We start from the raw sequence: 23,070 nt of genomic DNA on the forward strand, positions 1-23,070 counted from the left end.
TTGAAGGAAAACTTATGGAAAACTTAGTGTTGTATTTTCAATCCTTAGTTATAAACGCAAACAATTTTATGATTTTTCAACTTCAACATTATACTTGCAAATTTTCGAATTTTCAACAGATTTCGTAAAATTTTGAACTATAAACGCTTATTTTTTAGCTACAATAAGAACAACTCATAAGGAACCGTGTATTAAATTTTCAAGTTTTTTTGGTCATTCAACATTTTTTTCCGACACTTCAAAAAAATTGAAAATTTCAGTGGTCTATAAATAACTCAAAAAAAGTCAAAATTTTGAAAATTAAACTGTATATAGATAACACTAACATAAAAATTTGGTGAAAATTTCAAGTATTTACAGTGATTAGTTTTTGAATGACAACCATATAAAAAAATCGATTTGGTCGAAAACTGATTTTGCGTAAAAATTCCCGTTTTTCTGTGATTTTTTTTTTGTTTTTCTCGATTTTTTTGAAAACTGTTGGAAAATGTTTACTTTTGACCTTTTAATGCACCAAGGATATTCAATTTTACATCGGAAACCACCCCCAAAGTTTGAAATTGATTTTTTTGCGGCTAAAATATCTTTCATGTACTTGTAGACAAATATGTTTTAAATAAGTAAATTAATCAAATTATTTAAATACTTTAAAATATGTTTTTAATATTTTTTTCATTCCAGAATACTAAATTCTTTTTTCTTTTCCATATAGCTGTATTTAAGTGTCCAATATTTTAAAAATAATATTTTATAAGACTTCTATTCATTTATAAAATGTCATCAAATATACAGAAGACAAAATAACTTAAATGGGAAATGCATTTCAATTTAAAGAATGTGTTTATTAATTATTTAATTAAAATACTAATATATTTTTTAAAAATATACAAAATATTTCAATATACAATTAAAAGTACTTGTAATGTATTTTGAGTATTTTGAAAGACTGTATCTGAATAGGTACGTAGTTAAATGGTAGGTATCTAGTATTTAAATATTTACTCTACATCAATTTGAAAAGTATTCAATAAGACTATTGAAAAATGCGTATATTTCACATATCATAATATATCATACTAAGTACGATAGTCTTGAAAATGGTTTGATATAAGTTTTAAATCCTCATAATCATCTACATCTTCCAAATCTATTATCTTGGTTAGGTAGTTTATATCGTTTAAAGTCAAATAATTTTTAACTCGTTTGGATTTAAATTTTGATACACCAACATTTTGCAACATACCTAATCATCTTTTCTATAATTTACTGGAAATAAATAAAATTGTGAATCTCATTTGAAAAGCAAAAGAATGCGGTATAAAACACTATATATATCATATTTCAAAATACGGTAATTCTTAGAAATAAAACTCAATTTTATTAATAATACTATTAAATGAATGAAAAAAAATTACGACCATTCTGTATGTTGAAAATATTATTATTTCACTTAATCCGCATCAACTTGTGTAACTGACTTATATTTCCCCGTTGAATTTAAAATTCAACAAATTAATTAAATTGTGATTAGTATTTGCTGTAGGTGTACGAACTTGTTTCCGTTTTAAAACGCTTTTCAATGAACAAAACTTTTCAAAATTAAAACGAAAGTAAATTAAAATGTTTTGTGAAAAAATAGGAGCGCTGTTCGATCCGTGCAATCGCCTAGAAACGTTAGCCGTTTACTAGAAATAATCAAGAATTAATTTGTTTCGACGCGGAAACTTTTTCCCATATATTTGCTTCGTCCGATCGTCGTCGTCTAACCACGCGACACATTTTACACACAACAACGGAAAACGTCATGTCCCCAGTAATAATTATTATTTATGTAGCTAGACCAGAACTACAATCATATTATATGCTGTCGGAGTACCTGCTTCAAGAACGTATGGAAATAAATAATATTATTATCATATTTTTTTATACGATATTATTTTATTATTATTTTTGTTTTTGTTTTCCACAATTTAGAAAAGTGTTACGATTGGCAGGATTTCAAACTGCAGTGGTGTATTACTATCTTGGCTTCGTTCCAAATCCGTTAACCATGTGCTCCTAAATTAGTTTCAAAGGGAGTTTATACTATAAATGTGCTTCAATTGTTGTTGCAGGAGTTTCCTTTTTATTTTCACGTGATTGTGTCAACGTTTTAAGGATTCCACATTCTCGATCCGCATTCGATACGGAAGCAGAATGGGATTTTGTTAGTACCTATTTTTCGTGACCTTTTTGGTCATTTTGATTGAAAACGCTTAGTTCCACGAAACTTTGCCTATAAATATATAGTAATCTAAAAATCTTGATTTCAATGACAAAAAAATCGGAAGGTGTGTTTATAAAATATTATGTTGACGTATGTTAAAGAAAATTAATATCGGTTAATTAAAATACAGTAGGGTATCGATAATCTGAACACAGACTCATCAGAAAGACGCGGTAATCCGAACGGGCTTGAGAATTATCTTATCGCCATAATATGTACATACATACGTATTTATAAATAATATTTTCTGGTAATACAATTGTTCGATTATGTTAAACAATGCATACCAATTCATAATAAGAACCAGTGTACAAAAAAAAATAATAATATTTTAAATAGTAAAGTTCATAATATTATATTAATATTTTTATATATTCATTATCTTTTGAAATAACGAGTTTTTACACGATTAATACAAATAAAAATAAAATTACATAATTTAAATAACAATAAAATTTGTGTTTTTTTTTTCAAGCCATATATAATCCGAATGATCACTTTCCTCAATCTCGTTCGGATTATTGAGACCCTAATGTATAACTAGTTCATTTTGTGAAATCTGTGTGTACAGTCTTATAATATATACACATTATGGACAATGGTCATATTTGAGCTTTGACTTGAATTTTTAAATTTTGAATGAAATTCTTATTATATACATTAAACATGCTGCTAATATTCCACATGATTTCGTTCTAAATGTTACTGCTTTGGTAGTTTTATTTTAAATTTCAAAATAATTGAAATATGAATGGAATAATATTGAGAAGAAAACCAAACTACAATATAATAAATTTGTTATTTGTTAAACTAAACTAGTTTAAAGATAGCTGAAAAATATGTAAAAAATACCACATATATGACCAATACACTAATGTATTATTGATATAATAAATAAATTGACTGCAAAACAAACAAAATAAATCATATGGTGGAATATATGAGGACAATTCCTCCTGCCTGGAAATTCCCATCTCTCCCCCCCCCAAAAAAAAAAAAAAAAAAATGAGAACATCCCACATTTTTAAAAATGTATATTAAATCTATTATTGTTTTACGAATGTATTTGAAATGAGAATGTAATAAATTATAGATAATTGTTTATTAGACACAAAAAGTACCATTAAAATAATAATAAATAATAATGTTTGAAATAAGTTTTATAAGAATCACAGTATTTTGTTGAAGACTATTATTATAGGATCAATTAACAAAATAAAAAATATGTTTTATTTAAATTTATTAATTTTTGCTTTATTGGCCACTCAGGTCTTTTGCAGCTTCTACTAATCCACTCCACACGTCTCTATGTCTGTTGTTCCCTATATCATCCTTATATGTGCATTGACTCTATCTTGCAATCGTTGTCGAGGTCTTTCCCTGGGGTGCTTGCCAGCTGGTTTATTTATCAGTACCTCCCGAATTATGCTTTCTTCAGCGCGCCACACATGACCTGGCTATTCTAAACGCTTGGAATTCAGAAAGCATTTTATACTTGGTTTATTGTACAAAGATTTCAAAATTGTATTTTTTATACTTTCATAGATCCCAGTTGTTTCATTTTTGAAAGCACCGTATATTTTCCTCAGCATTTTTCTCTCGAAGATAAGAAGTTTCTCCTCATCCCCTTAAGTCGTCGACCATGTCTCACAAGAAGTATACATTACTATTGGGCATAAATATGTTATATACATTTTTTCCTTTGTCACCCATGATAGCATTTTTGGGCTTAATGATTTATTCTGAGTTAATTTTAAGTACAACTTCGTTATGCATGTCATTTTAGATTCTGAACAGACAGATGAATGTATTGATTTTACCATAATGTGTGTTTTTATTTTTTTTTTTTTTGGGTCTGTCATCCCGTTTTGGGACAGTAAAAGTGCTTCAATTTTTGACTTCGGTACCTCGTTCGATCAGAAAGTGAATCTAGTTGGTACTTTGGGGGGTCAAAAGTAAAAAATTCTTAACATTTTTCTAAATAATCAGGATAAACAAATTAAAAATTAAGGGGAAAATGGGAAATTTTACGCACACTCATTTTTCGACAAAATCGATTTTGGTTTTTGATATAAATTTAAAAAAAAATGACCATATATACATGAAATTTTCACCGAATGTTTATATAAGTATTATTATATTCTACCGTCCATTTTTTTCAAAAATGTTCAACTTAAGTTGAACTATTTATAGGTATTTGCAATTTTCGATCATTATTAGTTTTTTTATAAATTAATATCGATAAAAAATTATTTGTTTGGTAGAAACGCTTGAAAATTTAATAAAAGGCTCTTAACATATTGTTACATTAGCAGTTGAAAAATAAAAATAAATTTATAGTCACAATTTTTTTTTATAATCATTAAAAGTTTGAATTTTGACAAAATACTTAAAAATCACAAAAATTTGCAAACTATTTTAAGCAAGAAATTAATAAAAAATTTTCTTTTTAAATTTAAGATTTGAAAATTTAATACAAGATTCCTTACAAGTTTGTCAATCTTTACTACAAAAGAAATGCCCACCGGAAATTCGAATTAAATTTTTACAACATTGGATTTTCACTGGATTTCACATTTAGCAATTTTCTTATTTTGATGTAACTCTAAAACTAATGACTGCAGCTACTTGAAATTTTCACTGAATGTTTATATAGGAATTTTCTATATTTGATGCAATTTTCAAAATATTTAGATTTGTTTTGAGTTCTTTACTGACATTTTAATTGTTCAACTTTTTTAGTATTTTTTTCTATAAATATCGATAAAAATGTATTTGTTGGGTAGAAAAGCTTAAAAATTGAATACAAGGCTTCTAGCACATTGTAACAATAGCAGTTGAAAAATAAAAACAAATACATAGTAACAATTTTTTTTACAAGCATTCAAATTTAATTTTGACAACATATGTAAAAGTTCAACGAAAATTCGCAAATTATTTTAAGCTAGAAATTCATAAACATTTTTTTTTGGAATTTAAGATTTGAGAATTTTTAATAATCTATAAATTATAATATATCCTAAACAGATAAACCGTCTCCGCTCAGAATCGTTTTTCGTATACAATGATATAATTCATTGGATTCAAATTTAATTCCATCCGTTACAGTAACTGCACAGCAGAGCGACATCCACGACTTACCCGCTATATTTTTTGAATTATGTTTTCTAAGCACATCATTATCTTATGATTTATATTTGAGGTTATGATGAATTTATAAGTTATAACCATAGTTATTATATTTGTGGTATAAAGTGTACATCCTTGACAACTATATACAGTTGATATTAACACTCAAGTACTTAAAATCATCGACTTGTTCGAAGATGTATGATCCAACTATTAGATAATCATTAGCATGTATTTTGTTTTTTCTTCGTTAATTATGAGACCCATCTTCCGACTAGATGCAATGGACAGTGTGTCTTACCTCCTTTTGACTATTTTCTAGTATGACAACCTCATCCTCATACCCCAGAATTGTCATATTTTTATTGAGCTCCATTACTCGGTCTTCTCCTACACCTTTATCTACTTAATCAAGAGCAAGGTTAAACAATATGGGAGAGAGGGCATCTCCTTTTTTTCACCAACGATTTTACTTCAAAATGGGGGGGGGGGATAGCTTCCCCTGCCATCGAACTTTGCAGAATGTGTTTGAGTTGCATATTTTAATCATTTTTACTTTTAATTTATTTGGAATACCTAGATTCATCAATGCAATCCTTAACTGATCTATATTTATGCTGTTATAGGCTTGCTTAAAATCAACGAAAACGATGTGGAGCTTTTTATCGTATTCGTAGTATTTCTCCATAATTTGTCTGATAATAAATATATGGTTTGTGGTTGATTTACCTCTTATAAATCCGCTTTAGTATTCTCCAATTATATCAGTTGCATATTTTTCCAACCTGTTGAAAATTGTCACAGACAGAACCTTATAGCTTATATCCAAAAGGGAGATTCCTCGGTAATTTTCAACTTTTGTTGGGTCTCCCTTTTTAAAAATCAGACAAATGATTGTCATATCCCAATCCGTTGGTACTTTTTCTCTAGTCCATACGTTATAAATAATTAATTCGTGTATTTCAGTTATAAATTGTTTGTTTGACAGTTTAATTAACTCTGAATTTATGTTATCCTCTCCAACAACTTTATATTTTTTGAGAGTATTTATTATGTTTTAACTTCATTCAATGTAGGTTTTACGATCTCTGGTTCAGCTGTATGGTAAAGATTCTTTTTTCGTAGGGTATGATGTTATCCCCCATATTGTTTAAAATTCTCTTAAAAAACTCCATGAAGTTTTCTTAGTGTGTGTTATAAGGTTTCCATGTTCGTCCTTCATTATTGATGCTCTTGCTTTGTAACCTTGACTTACAGACTTGCACGTTTCAAAGAATAATCTAGGCCCCTTTTTGAATATTTCTATATCCTCTATTAGTTTCTTTTCCGCTGCTCTTTTATTCTGTCTTAATATTTTACTTTCTTATTCTTTCCAGCTCTTCATAGAATTCAGTTTTGATTGTCGTTGTTACCTTCTTCAGTTGGGGCATTTACCACTATAATATCCCATAAATTCCCATAAATTCCCTTCCAATTTTCAGCAATCGCTGACTGGCATAAATCGTTTTACATGTGGTAGTATTACGTCATTAACCATGAAACCCACTCCAAGTTCATGTCTACCAACTCTCGATCCACTGTAAAAAATTGTGCAATTTTCAGATTTTACACGGCCCCTGCCAGGCTATCATATTTCTTGTAGTGCTACAACTGGTAGTTTGTATTATTGCATCTGGCCTGTGACAATTTTCATAGCACCCGGCTTATGTTCCATGTACCAATGATTAATCCATTGCTGTCCTTTTTCTGTTTTCCGTTTCGTTTTCCAAGGTGACTGTCCCGAGATATATTTAGAAGATTAACAAAAATTCAATTTTTCACGAGGACGGGTTGTTAGCTAGTCGCTCAACCCCAAACCGGGAGGACCAGACTATTCAAACCAATTAAGGTCATGGGAAGGTTGCAGATCACTAAACAAGGTGCTCTGGGCGATGGGGACGCCTCTTTCTCGACGCCGGTTAATATATTTCTGATACCATTTAAATGTATTTCAAAAGAGTAATATTTGTTACCATGAAGCACAGAACACACAGTCAATGGGTTAACGAAAAATGAACATTTGTAAAAGAAAAAATTACAATATAATAATATTTAGTGAATATAAAATTAAAAAAAAAATATCAATACTTTTTGATACGATGAGTGTCTAACGAATACACATATACATCAGAGCCGTGACACTGATAGTAATTAACACATACAGCATAAGCCGAACGAAAAATCGTGGCGGTCATCTTCCCAACAGGCTAACAGTGTGACCATTCTGTAAAACTAATCTTATTGTTTTCAATTAGTATAAAATATAATTATTAGTATTTAATTAATATTAAAATGAATTAAAATACATGGGGTAGTAAAGTTAAATTGCTGTTTAATAAGTTAAAAAGTGTAAAAATTTAAACTTAAAAGATTTAAAATTTAATGATTTGAATAAATGAAAACACGTTTATCAAATGAATAATGATAACTGATGAGAATTGTTCCTGTTAGGAAGATGGCCGCCAATCCGTCGCGATTTTGTTTACATCTAGAGTGTCCTTTCTGATTGTATCTATTCTGTGTATACATTATGTGTGTGTATATGTTCGCAAAGAGACACTACAAAATGTGGAGGTAAAATCTCGAGCTAAAACGTCGTTCTTCCTTCCGTTGGAGTATGGAAACCCGTCACTAGATAGGCATCCGTGGCACGTGGATTCTGATTTGATTCTCGTATCATTAAACTCGCGTTATATTAATACAACAATAATAATACTATGATGATGACGATATTGTTGTTTTTTTATGACTCTTCGACGTTTACGCCGAGTGTACAGATTTTTCGATTTTCCGACTACTCAGCGAAATCCGGACGTCATTAATGGCATTTTCCGAAAAAGCCGTGTCGCGCTGTATATCGTTAAAATAATAATAGTATTATTATAATATAATATAATCTCGTCGTCGTCATCATCATCATATTGTTATTGTTATTATATCATAACTACTGTATAAATGGTGTCCGTTCCGCCGTCGTTGTTTATTCAAAAACACAAAAGTCATCTGAATAAAGTAACTATTACAGCAGCGTTTAAAAGCGATTATTTTTAAAAGGATTATCTTGGCATCTTTCGGATAAAAACAGAGACAATGTAATAATTGAATTATATTCACCCCGCGGCAATAAATGCAGTCAAAATATTTACTAAGTCGCTATATTCCGAACGTCAGCCAGTTTCTCGGGCATTGTGTGGTGTGTGTATGTGTGTTTTGTTTTCATATCTATACGGCAGCAGTGCTATTGAAGTTTTGAAAAATGATGTCCACAATTGGCTCATTAGTCGGGTAGATCACTTTGTGATGGGATATTAATGATTTATCCCTGGAAACCTCTACTCACGAAATGGCGTTATATTATATATATTATATATATATATATATATATTATATATATATATATATATATATAATATCATAATGTATTATTTATAGTACAATGCACTGGATTTATTCCAATATTCATTATGAATGCGTTTTACACGGCGACCATTCGATATCGTTATTATTATTATTATTATTATTAATAGTATATAAATATAACTTTATCTAAAATATTATATTTCAATACTTTCGATGGCAGTCATAATAATAATAATAATAATAATATACGAGTAAGTATCGTTATGATAGAAACGGATGGAAATATAGGTTAATGTATTTTGCTTGACGACCTTTTGCACACGCTGATACATTAAAATTGAATTATATCAAAAAAATAATCATTAATACAATATTTTATGCATTTTGTGAAAGTAAATATGAACCGGATCACTACTGTGTACTTCAACAACATTAGAAACATATTTTGTCAGACGATTCACTGATTGCGAGAACTTTGAAAACGTATCAAATTCAGTAATAAATATAATGTTTACTATAAAAAAAAAGAAGTTAACAATAGGATGATGTTCTAGCAAATGTCCAAAAGTAATTTATGATTAGTTTTATTATTATACATTTGTTTGTAGATAATTTTACGCCAGGTAACTGATGGATCTGCAATTTAGCTTTTTAATTTATAATGTAACTAAACATTTTTACATTTTTAATATTATCGAATAAATTTAAGAGGGGCTCTTTGAACACCGTAAAAGTACGTGTAGGTAATCAGTTAATGAATAGAACCGAATGTCACGATAAAAAATAAAATAAAAATAAATTTCAAACCACCATAGTCATGATTATCTGGGAATACGTTTCCTTCAGGTAAAAACAGAGCACATAACAAACGCTTAGGCAAACACAAGAAGTGCACACCCCTGACACAAGGTGATTCATCTAGCAAACTCACATCCCCAATTTGATTATTAAATTTTTTTTATTTTTTAAATAAACTGTAAGACCATATTTTTAAATAATCAATTTTCGTATTAAATATTACTATAAGAGAGTATTCTGTAACCATACAAACTCTCGTCTCTCAAATTGATATCACCTTTTGTGCTGTAAATTTTTTAAGGGATGATTCTTTGAATGCCTTATCCAAAATTTAAGGAGTGCGCTTAGTTCTTGAGATATTTAACATTGCGCTATAAGTATATGATATTGATCTATAACAATAGGTTTAGATAATTTATTTAGATTTATAGTGATTTAAAATTGTTAGTGGTAATATTATTAATCTGCCAACATTAACTATTTGTAAAAATGTTCAAAGCTTATAAATACTAGATCCAATATTTTCTTTAAATTTATCAATGTAACTCTTTTTTAAAAGACAACTATTATTCTTAAATTAAACGTAAAAAAAAAAACAGGAGATCTATTAATTCGAATTTTAACTTTAATGTGACTCAAATTCAAATAAAAGTTATGTGCTAGATAATTTACTGTAAAAAAGGAGATTCTTATTTGGGATAACAACAGTTTGTATCTCTAAAACAGGGGTTGGCAAGTAATTTCTATTGGAGTCCGGAAGATTAAAATAATAAATAAATGGGGTCAAGTGAAAATTTTTTTTGTCAAATCTTTATGTTTAATAATAGTAATATGAAGAAAAAATTTTAAGACATGTCGACGGTTCAGAGGCTTTCTGCATTTCATGGTCCGGATTCGGAACGCAATCCGCCAGTTGCATTAAATTAAACGATTTACCTTGGAAATTATACTAGTAAAAATATCAAAAACGATATGCAAGTCAGTAGTTGTTGTGTAACTTGTATTAAATATACTTATTATTTTATATTTTAATTTAATAATGAAAAATAGATTTAAAGACAAAATTCTGAGTGGAAAAAGTCTATCAGTTTATATTAGTAGCCAGTGGCGTATATAGGAATTAATTGTTGGGGGGCGGGTTGACCCCCCACCCTATATATGCCACTGTTAGTAGCCAGTAAGTCTAAACAAATTTTTGCAAAAATTGATAATCACTTTGACATAAAATATAATTTATTTTCAGCATTGATAATTATCATTATGTTCGATAACGAATAACGTGGCGATTCGTATAGGCAATTGTGATACTTTAATTCATGTCCCGTGTTATTACATAAGAAAAGGGCTATTAGATAATTATTAAAAAAAGTAGGTAAGTGGTTATCACTCTGCTATACAGTAAGTGCATATCCAGAGGTCTTACTGAAATCGATGTGATAAATTTGAATTTAATTATCCATATAAAATCATTGTATACATGTACGAAAAAAAGATTCAGAGCGAAGACTGTTTGTCAGCCGTATATTTCTAGATAATATATTGAATGATATGATTGCTATTAAAGTAAATTGTTTTACAATTAATAATGCAGAAAGTTCAATTAATATTGTTGCCAAAAACATTTAACCTGAAGACGCGTTGTGTGTATAATATAATATTTCTACAGTACAACAAAAGAAATAAAATTTCGACCAACTCTTAAAGCAAGTAAATAGAAACAAAATTATGTTTGTATATTTTTTTAGAATCATTGGTTGCCATATTTGACCTATTCATGAGAAATTGTGTATTTAATTTTCAATCCTGGACAATAAAAATTGGATATTTCATAAATGTTGTACTAAGAAAATAATTTAAAAATTTTTGCGGTTTTGACCAATTTCGTCAACATTTGACCTTCAAATGCATAAAAAAATCATCTTTATTTATTTTTAATATCTTAAAACTACTAACTATGAAAAAACTTATATCAAATATTAGAGGTTTTGTATCCAAGAAAAAGTTATTTATTTACATTTTAAGCAAAAAACTATATTTTCATGCTTATAAATTGCTAAAAAAGAAAAAAAATTGATCATTAAACTTTCACATGGTTTCTAAATTGATAAAATTAAAATAAATTAAAATGTGTATTTTATTCGAATATGTCTTATAAAATAAAATTACGTTACCTTTTTTGTTGACTGTTTTTATGTTATTACTTTTAAGGTTATTTATTTATTTTATTTTTTTAACAGACAAAAAGCAGAGAAACCAATGTAGCTTATGTAGTATTGTCCTCGAAAATATAGTCTACGGAAATGATCATCTTACGTGGAATCAACATAATTTATTTTTTTAGGGAAATATTCTGTAAGCCACATTGATGTCAGTTTTTTAATATTCATTTAATCTCAAACTTTTCAATAAGTTTAAAAATAAGAAAATGTTAAGCTTTTTATATAACTATTTGAAATGAAATAAAAAATCAGGGTTTAATGTGGACTGTGGAATGTGTTCTTTTGTAGGGTTAAATCAACAATTTTACGGTTCTATGATGTCAAAGACTTTTCTTGTGAAGAAAATTTTGTAAATAAAATACACTATATTATACTAATCTCCCCCCCCTCCCTAACTAAATTGGTATTGGGTTAGTAGATTAGTGGAAAGTATTATAATAATTGAGTTGGCAGCTCAAATATCATAAATAATTTTCAATTTGTATAGAATTGCTTTGGAAAATTGATACTGGCCCCCTTAATATAAAACATTCTAAGTTTCCTGTAACAGATTATGACATAGAGTGAATAATGTTCACACTATTAATCCAACTAAAACCAAATAAAATATACCTATAAGTACCGAGAAAATCATAAAAACTAAAAACCTAACAATATACTTATTATGCATTTCAACACAAAAATAAGCTTTTTAATTTCCTATTTTTTTTTTTTTGAATAAATCATTAAATAATAATTCTTAATGCTTTCTTGTAAATAAATACCAATGATAAAATGATACACTACATTGTCATTAAATTAATGTGATATATATTTTTTTTTATTTGCATGATAAATTATAAAATTTTTAGCATTCTATATTTTTATTTTATAGAATATTATAGATGCCTAACAATCCTTACATTTTATTTTTTTTAACTCTAAATATCCCGTTCGGCAATGCTCGAGTCAAAGTTATGTTATATGTTTTGGAAATAATACAATAGTGAAAATAATGTATACCTATAATTATTCTATGTATGATTTATCAAATAGTTATTATAATAATTTAACCAATGCAATGGTGATCACAAAAATTATTAAATTAAATTCTTTTTTTGAAATTTGGAAAAAATCGCAAGTGTGAGCTACACATAAGTTACTTATATGTCACAAGGGTTGATAAAATAAGCAACAAAAAATTTTATGCCCCATAGAATTTATTGGTCTATAGATTTTTATTGAAGTTGGTTCAGTCATTTTTAAGTATATTAACTTTGATAAGCCAACATAAGTTAAAAATATAGTGACCAAATATCAAAAATATAAATTGAAATAATTAGATCTGATTAACTTTCTACATTATATTGTGTAACCTATAGCAACAATTTATTTTGAAAAAAATTATGTTTTTTATCTACGTTTAATATTATGGAATTATTGAAAACCATTGATGTCTATCGAAAATCCTATTGAAAGGGGCTTTCAGGTTTTTACAAATTTAAGATTGTTTCAGTACTCCATTTCTGTTAATATTGACGACGTCGAATCTAATTTACAGTTGGAAGTTGTAGATATGAAAAACAACTAGGTTCTTAATATTGCTTTAAAAATTAAGAAATAAGCTAAAGAAAATCTGTTTTAATCTGATATAGATTTCTGCCTGAACATATTTCTTATATTCAATTATTTTCCCATTTCCCCGTGATTAGGAGGAGCAATTTTTTCTCAGCTATTGCATCTCACCTAGTTATAATTGAAATCAATTAACTGACAATGATTATCATATTTAAATAATTATTTGAATATTTTTTAAGATGAATGTAACCACTGACTGGAAGCGCCTTCACAAATAATAATACTGTTGCTCTATTCATATCATCATATCGGTTCACTGTGTTTTTCAGATGACCGCGGCCGGAGCAGGAAAAAGAAACGTGACTTTTTTGGTGCCATGAGAACCCGGTTCAACAGATCAAAGTTCAGGTCCAAGTCGATAGACGCCAACCAGCACGAAAAGTATAACGATTTGTACGGTCTGTCACCGGGACAGGCCCGATCGATATCGGCGGATGGAACCAGAAACTCATCAGAACCGTCCATTGGTGAGTGAAACTCATATTTAATAGTGGCTCGTGTTTGATCGAGTAAGTTAAAAAAAAAAAAAACAACGGAAATGATTATTTTACCAATACTGCATGTTCTGCGTGTAGATAGGTACAATATGTACCGAGTGAAATATTTAGCGTAAGAAATGTATTAGTTGCAACAATAACTAAATAATATTTAAAGTTTTTGAAATGATGAAAATATTTTCATGATTTCATGTCGTCGAAACTTCTTGAATCAGAATTGTTTTTAGAGAACCTACTTTGTATGTTGTTTGTTAATTATAAGGTTTTAGTAATAAGTGAAGTGTTGTAGAGGAATAGAGGATAACACTTTGTGGGGTGCTAAATGATAGACAGATACTCAGCTCATTAAAATTGATAGACTCTTCAGTAAAATATTTTCTATTTATCAAATACTCAAATTAATATGCCACTTAAAAATATGAATTTAAAAATGTATTTTTTGTTAAAAAGAATAAAAAATATAAAATATAATAACGATAAAAATTCACAAAAAAATGAATAATATAATTTTAAAAAAAAAAAAATGTTTTTATGGTACGACTCAAAATTGTGTAAAAGAAACCTTTTTAAAAACGTTAGTGTTATTTAAAACAAAACTTTCGTTAAACTGGTAACCTTCATAAAACAATATAAATGTATTGAACGGCTGACTTTATTTTTATAACGAAACAATTAATGAATGTTATTGTTGAAAATAATTGTATCAGTATTTTCAAACCTAATTTTATTTCATCGTAACAGTATTTTTAATATAAAATCAAATTATCGTATAATATATTCTCTTAACTTTTTTTTTGTCAATTTTGTTTGCTTATTTTGACATTTTTCTATTTTTAAACGACAATAAAACGTATTTAATATTATTCTGAGATAGATTAATATTTTGATATAATATGTCTCATGCTAATTTTTGAATATTAGATAAATAGATTTTTTTCAATATTATAATATTTTTAAGACTTAGGACCACGAACTTTCTGTGCACCTATCCGCAATTCTAGAACATTTTTACAACCGTTGTATTAAATTTGACAAATTTACAATAGCATTCTAATTCTGGTTATGATTTTTTTTTTTAATCTCTTTAAGCATGGAATAAGTATATTCACAATATTTCGTACTCTTATTATTCATAATAACTTAATGATAGAAATATGTACTCTGATCAACATTGTTTATCCAATCTATAAACTAACGTTTAAGTTACCCAAAAATATTTCACTAGTTTGAATATATTTATTCTGTTACCACTACTACAAACATAACAATCTACGATGTATGCACATTACACATACTAAATCGAAAAAAAAATCAAATTATATTTCATGGCTGCTTGTCGATTTTTATTTTAACAATATTTCATGGAAAAATAATTTTTTTGGCGTTCCATAGAATATTTACACGAGTAGTATTATTATTTAATCAAACACTCTAATATTAATATCTTTTTTATTTTATAGGAAAAAAAAATATTTTTCCATTTTCTCTAATCAACATATTATAATTATACATAATATTTTATTTTATTTTAATACAATGTTGTTATATAATTTACTAAAAAAATATTACTCAGTACTCAGTAGTATTAAATGTATACATATTATCTTAGCACATATTTTAAAGTATATCTTTGGAGTTAATTAATACATATTACATTGAATAATATATTTTTCCAAATATTATATTATCATTACCTCCAATAAATGTTGATATGAAGCAAATACAATATATAGATAGTTAATTATTTGGGCGTAGACTTACTAACTAAATAATAAAATATGAATCAATAGGTACTTGTGATGAGAAATTAGATAACGCTACAGAAGATATCGACAGCACGAAATTATGAGAATAGGGAGGGCTTGTGCCAGTTTTGAAATCCTCAACTGGTTATGATATTCGAAATTTATATATTCAATCTATGTTCACAGAATAACAACTATTTACATTATTTTCATAAAAAATAAATTAAATATCGTATTACATATTATGTACTTTGAATGGTATGCGAACAATTTTTGTTTTTGTTCAATACATACAATTTTGAACTATGAATTTACAGTGTACCTAGTTAAAATGAACCTCCTGCACATAGGTGGTGCACCGGTGTGATGGCGAGAGTTAAATGAATAATGATACGCCAGAAGACAAGTCAATATTATTATAATTATATGATATATTATGTGAAATACAGTGACATTATATAGACGCGCATAATATTAATACCCATGAGGTCGATACGGTACCACGAAAATTTGAATAATATGCGAAATCGGTATAATAATAGGTAAATGTAGGTATAGGTTATTATAAATATTATAATAGGTATACTAGGTAAAAACTGCTGGTATTTGCCTGATTAATCAACACCAAAGAAAAAAAACAGTTTTTAGTGGTATAAAATGTCCAATTTTTTGACAAAGGTGATAATTTGACTGCGTTCTATTTGCCAAAGAAATTACTTAGACAACTCTGTACACTACTGTAGCTTGTGTGTGAATATATTATACCACCAGTACCTATCACATACAAATTAACATTGATACAAATGTATTTATTTATTTATTTATTTATCATACATTTCAGTGCAACAGGAAAACTAAATAAATAAAATAACTTTTATCATAATTCAATATTTACAAAAATGTAATCTGATTTAATTTTTTTTGAAAATGGTCAACTTTTAAATTTGGTTTTTAGGCAACTTTGATCTCATGCATGTGGTTCATTTTTATAATTTTTTATAATGTTATATGAGTTTTTTGAAGTACTTGAAATTATTTCGAAAATTAATATCTTTAAAAAAAACTTGTTTGATTTAAAAAAAACCTACTTTAAAATGATTTTAGAATATTTAAAAAAAAAATTATAATTTTAATTTAAAATATTTTTAATGACTTGGTAAATTTCAAGTTAAAAAAAAAAAATTTAGTAAAAAAATGTAAATGAAATCACTGTAGTGTAACCGCCTACCACAATTTTAGCGTTAAATGAGCATGTTGTTCATCGTGTTATTTTTTCATTAGTTTGTATTATATAATTCTCATAAACATATGGAGATAGATACTTATTAGTTATATCTATTATAAAGGATGAAACCTTTTGTTTTCAATAACTATTTATTTAATTTAATACCAATATATCAATCTATCTTGATTATTTCATGGAATACATTTATTTCTAGATAAAAATGTTTTAAAAACACAATAATTAATCAACTAGGCAATAAAACTTTTTTACTTTTATGATATAGAAATCTTTGATTCCAAGCCCAATATCAATTATTTGTTTGTATTCCTTAATTTTGTTTTCAATTATATAAGTTATTTAGGTATAAGAGTTTACAATAATGAAAACAACTTTCAATCGGTGATAAAAATTTGTTTTCATGGCACTGGTTCTACTACAATATTATTATGGTTATTATGACCAATAATAATAATAATAATTATAATTATAATAATAATAATAATAATAATAATAATAATAATAATAATAATAATAATAATAGTATTATTTTTATTATGATAATTCCACGCTGCAGTATATGGTTTGTTGTATATTTCGTGTCATCCAAACAAATTTGATGCAGACACAATAATAGGTACACTCCCGGGTACACTCTTTTCATTTATCAATTCGGAGAAACTTTATATTAGATGTGTATAATAATCATACTTAAGTTGGAATTTGAAGAGGAAAAAACGTGAAACAGGTGTCTATAACTTTCAATTATGTTGAATATATGGATGATTGGTATTCGAGTAAGATCCTTTTTAAAATACGAATGCTCTGCCAGAAAAATTTTACCTAGGGAATAACGTAGGTACTTAAATACTTTGGCACGACTGCAGGGTTCACAATATATTTGAAAAACTACGTAACGAACGTATTGTTATTATGGAATGTTTTATTTCAATCGTTTATACGCTTTTTAATACAATTTTTTATACCTTTCCAAACGAAATTTTAAATATATGGCAATAATTTTTAAAAATGTCATATATGTATATATATTATATAAGTATACAAACTGGAACATTTAAAAAAAAATAGATATTCAAACAATGAACAGCAATCTTAGTTATTTTATTACAATATACGTAAAAATATTATTCATCGGTATGTACTTAATACTTTTAGATTTTATTATTATATTTTAAAAACATAATGATATTTTCAAGTGCAATGCTTTTGTCAATAATTCATTGAACTTACTGTTTTACTAATAGTGAAATAAATTACTTTAATAGCAATAATAGTATAATACGTCTTAGTAATAATATATAATTACGTACCGTTTTTTCTCAGAATTGTTTCTCGTATAAAATAATTTCATATACTATTGAATTTAACACGTCCAATACTGTGACCCACACAACACCAAATATAAAGCAGAGGGATACCACTATCTCACATTTTTATTTTGTTATGTGTAGTTGCGTACCACATCAGTAACAGGAAGTAGACCGGTGTATCGCTATTGCCTATACAACGCGCCGTGGTACCCTTTATTGACAATCAAAATATTATATTAATTTATTAATAAAATAAATATTATTGTCCATCATACTGTTTTTGCTACAAACTGATTTCTTATGCAATGTTTGTACAACCTTGAATTAAAATTTAATACTATAATAATGTGATTCTCTAGATACATGCTTTTGGACCATGGCTGGTGTTAATGGGAGAAAGTGGGGCATTTTTCGGAGAACTCGCGTATTTAAGGGCCTAGTAGTAGTTGGGTGTATATCGGGTGCTCTTGGCTTACTTTTTTTTCTTATTGATATTCACTTTTTTGGTGTAATTTCCTCCTCACTCTCCCGATATCTGGTGAATTGTTGTATTCTGGAATTTTTTAAACGTATATAACTTGGACACAACTTAAGTTTTTTTACAACGATTTGTTGTTTATATAACTTAAGTTTTTTGTAAATTAAAAAAAATATATTAATTCATCGCTCCACCCAGAATCCACAAAATGTTGGTTACAGTGGGGGACAACATTAATTTACTGAAACTGTTTGCAATCATCGTTACACAACGTTCTACAAGCTTACATCACTTGACTATATTATATTGATTTGTGGAACACCTAGCTTCATATAAGTTTGATTAGAGGGAATTAGTTGTTAGGTTCCTTTGTACAAAAATCACATTAATTATGTTTATGAAGTAACCACTACAATTAATTAAAATATAATGTTAGTTATAACTTCCCTCTCAATATGAGATCAACATTTTCTAGTCAAGCCTCTGTTGATTATTCAATATTTTTCTATTCAGTTGAGTATATTTAACGATAAAAAAATCAAAATCATGCACAGTTTTACATATAAATATTAAATTGAGTACTTAATATTGAATTGAGTTTAATTAATTTAGCGTGGATGTTATGTCATTGAATAACCGTCTAGAAACTAACGGTTCTAGACTTAATTCTATGATTTTCAAGAAGGCGTTTACATTACCAAGCTTATGTACTTGTAATATCGTTGTTAAAAAGGGAAGTTGGATTAAATTTTCTTGTTTATAAAAAACTAATATTATGACTAGGTACCTATGTAGTTTTTTAATTACAAATGTCCATAATATTTTGTAAAACTGTATTATACCTATGTGTCGATAGAAATTCGTTTTTTAATTAAATATTTTTTATGAATCAACGTGGGTATCTATACTTTTGATAAACGATTGTGAGTTTTTAGAAAAGACCTTGGTCCATTTTTAATTAAAAGTAATGTCCTCGCTTTGAAAACACTTCTAGTGATATTTTTTTTGTAACCATTCTCCGTCTGTGGCGCCATTTTCACATAAATATAACATATATATATATATATATGTATATACACTGCAAACGTATAGATACCATTTACTGTAATCAATAATCAATTGGACCAAAGCCAAATAAGCGGTTTTTAAATTTTATATGAACTCACTCGTTGCTTGGTTAAAATATTTTTTTTTCCGATTTTTTTCCAGCAAAACGTGCAAAAGTAATGCTTAAATGTGCATACATTTACGGCAAGTCACCGACACCGAGTCGTATTATTTTTATTTTAATTCTACGTAAATCATTCTGTATAAGTGTTTCACAGTAATATTTACTCAAGTAATAATATTTAATTATCATTTTCTAAAAATGTTTTTGTTGTCTTTAGTTAAATAAAACTTAAAAAGCGTAATAACTTATGGGGAACCTTGTATTAAATTTTCAAGTATTTTGATTGGGCCAAAAAAATTTTATCGACACTTTAAAAAAAAAAAATCAGAAAAATTGAAAATTTCAGTTGTCTATAAATATCTCACAAAAAATCAAAATATTATGAAAATTAAATTATGTAAAGAAAATGTCAATCTAAATAACTGGTAAAATTTTCAAGTATCTAAGACTCATACTTTTTGAATATTAACTATATATAAATAACACTAACATAAAATATTTGGTGAAAATTTCAAGTATTTCAAGTGATTAGTTTTTTAATAAAAACCATATAAAAACATCGATTTGGTCGAAAACTGGTTTTGCGTAAAATTCCCGTTTTTCTGTCACTTTTTTTTTGTTTTTCTCGATTTTTTTGAAAACTGTTTAAAAATGTTTACTTTTGACCACCTTTATAATGCACCAAGGATATTCACTTTTCCATCGGAAACCACCCCCAAAGTTTGAAATTGAAGCATTATTTCGACTAGTTATGCTGTACACAAACACACATCATTGTAAAATCAATACATTCATCACTCCATTCAGAATCTAAAATTATTATGAAATGGTAATCAGCATTTAATGATAAAATATTTTTAATTTCCTAATTTACATTAAAAGATCAAACAATTTATTTTTATGTCTTTTCAAATTTATAATATGGCCTAAAAATACTAAAAATCTTTAGAAAAAGAAAATCTTACCTATGAATTATATGCTACATGAAACGAATAATATACATGGAACGCATAATCTAAATACATCCAAAAATAACTCTTATTTCATTGAAATCTAGACCCAATTATTATTGAACTTAATACTTTATACATAATGAGTACCTACATGATAACAGGATTGGAAGATGTGAAGACAACGATATATAATAAAAACATCATACGATAATATGTTATTATTATTTTCAAATCAGCATTGCTATTAAGTATTCGTAGATAGTTTGTTGACATATTAATTATCACGGGGATCAATATATTAATTTCATTAGATGGAAATTAAGTTTAAAAATATTAACACTACTCGTAGGAATTTTGATTAATATAGATGAGAACATACACATTTTTAAAATAAATAAAAAAATTAATACTCTTCTCAATAGTTATTATTAAGCCGTAGAAATACAAATATTTAGGTTCTCGTGTGAGAGAAAATAAGTTTTATTAAGAATAAAAAAATAATTGATAAATGAGGGTAGAAAATAAACTTATTGAACTGCTCTTTCTAAGTTATATCTAATACATTACATAGATAGAAAATATTGCAAATCATCAAACTCGATTACATATTTTTGTTGTACGATCGGTGGAAATGTCTAATAAATTGAATAAATTGTAAGGGTGTATTTATAATTTCCGGGAAAGATAAGGTATCGATAATTGAGATATCTATACCATCTACGAGTTTATCACTTAACATTTAGTCGCTGAAAAACTTGTGGACGCAACTCTTATATGTGACGAGAAAACCGCGGACGCAACTCGGATGTGTCGTGACAAAATCACGGACGCAACTCGGACAAAATATAATTTAGAGACACAATTCGAATGCGCTGATGTCTACAATATTCAATACGCATCCTTTCACTACTAATAAAGTTTACAAAACGCAATTGGATCCCAAGAATGCATATTTGAATTGAATTTTGGAGGTGTTATACAGGGTGATTCATGAGGCGTAAAACACTCATTATTTATAAAAACAATTTACCTTTTTCAAATTTTTTTTTTCAAAATTTTTGATACATGCAGTTCTAAAACTATAAAAAATTTTAATTTTTTTTCACCCTTATATTTATTAGGTAAACCGCAATCAACTTTTGATTTTTAAATAGAAACCTATATTTTTATATCATAAATTAATAAGGCTATTTTTTTTAAATAAATGTTCACGTTTAAATTTTCATTTTTCGTTAATCTGTTGACGAGATATAGTCTCCCAAAGTTGGATGGTTTTGGGGTATATAAGTTAATAAAAATCGTAATTAGTAGGAATCGCCTCATCTCACTACCACAACTTCACACATTTACCAACTATCCTATGATATTAATTTAATATTTTATTCTTGCACTACCTACTTCATTTTCTATTATCAAATATGACTATCTCATAAATAGCTCGATCATTGAATTGGTAAGTATGAAAAAGATTTAGCTGTTATACTCAGTCCTAAACTGAGCTATCAGTGCTATCACCCTCATATCGAAACAATGTGTTGTAAATGTCTAAAGACACTTGGTTTTGTGTTACGATTAACTAAAGAGCTTAAGTTGTCTGCTTCTCTCAAGTTTATTTACTGTTCCCTTGTTAGATTCCTCCTTGAGTATGCCTCAGTACAATGGGACCCCTGTACGTCAGTGGATTTTTTACTTTTAGAACATGTCTAGAGAAGATTCTTAAGCTCATCAGCGTTTATTCTGAAAATTAATCATCCGTCACACGACTACCAACCAGTTATGCACAAACTAGGTCTTGTGTCTCTAACTGATAGAAGAGTTGAAGTTAATTTACTATTTTTACACAAATTAATTTTTGGATGTATTGATGCTCCTTCCCTAATCGCTCAAGTTGGTTTTAAGGTTCAGTCTCATAAAACTAGGTCGTCCGCTCTCTTCACTGTTACTTCACATAACATCAATTACAGCAGAAACCAACCAATTGATAGGATGATGCACCTTGAGATTGATCATTCTCACTTGTTTAATAGATACTAATAAATATTGCTATTACAATTATGTACATAAAAAAATTTAAATTTATATGTCTCATTATTTCATATCATGTGCTTTGTATTATTATTATCTCCACTATTATACTATGCATGCAATTTCATGTAATTTATACTAAAATATCTACTTGTAAAGTTGGGTAAGTGTAACACCCACTTTGGCTAATGAATATATACATATATATGTGTGTTTATAC

General features: G+C 27.5%; 1 protein-coding gene across 2 annotated transcripts in view; it reads left to right on the top strand.

Annotated features, from left to right (window-relative positions):
* Window positions 1-23,070, top strand: part of LOC107167911 (uncharacterized) — a 133,620-nt gene that overhangs the window by 90,899 nt on the left and 19,651 nt on the right. For both annotated transcript variants that reach the window (XM_089215137.1, XM_089215135.1), the window contains exon 11: window positions 13,698-13,895. In XM_089215137.1, the coding sequence (XP_089071263.1) occupies window positions 13,698-13,895 (198 nt within the window). The remainder of the gene's footprint in view (window positions 1-13,697; window positions 13,896-23,070) is intronic.

This window comes from Diuraphis noxia, unplaced genomic scaffold, assembly GCF_037042655.1.
Source record: "Diuraphis noxia isolate RWA-SAM2 unplaced genomic scaffold, SU_Dnox_SAM2 contig0001, whole genome shotgun sequence".
NCBI classification, from domain to species: domain Eukaryota; kingdom Metazoa; phylum Arthropoda; class Insecta; order Hemiptera; family Aphididae; genus Diuraphis; species Diuraphis noxia.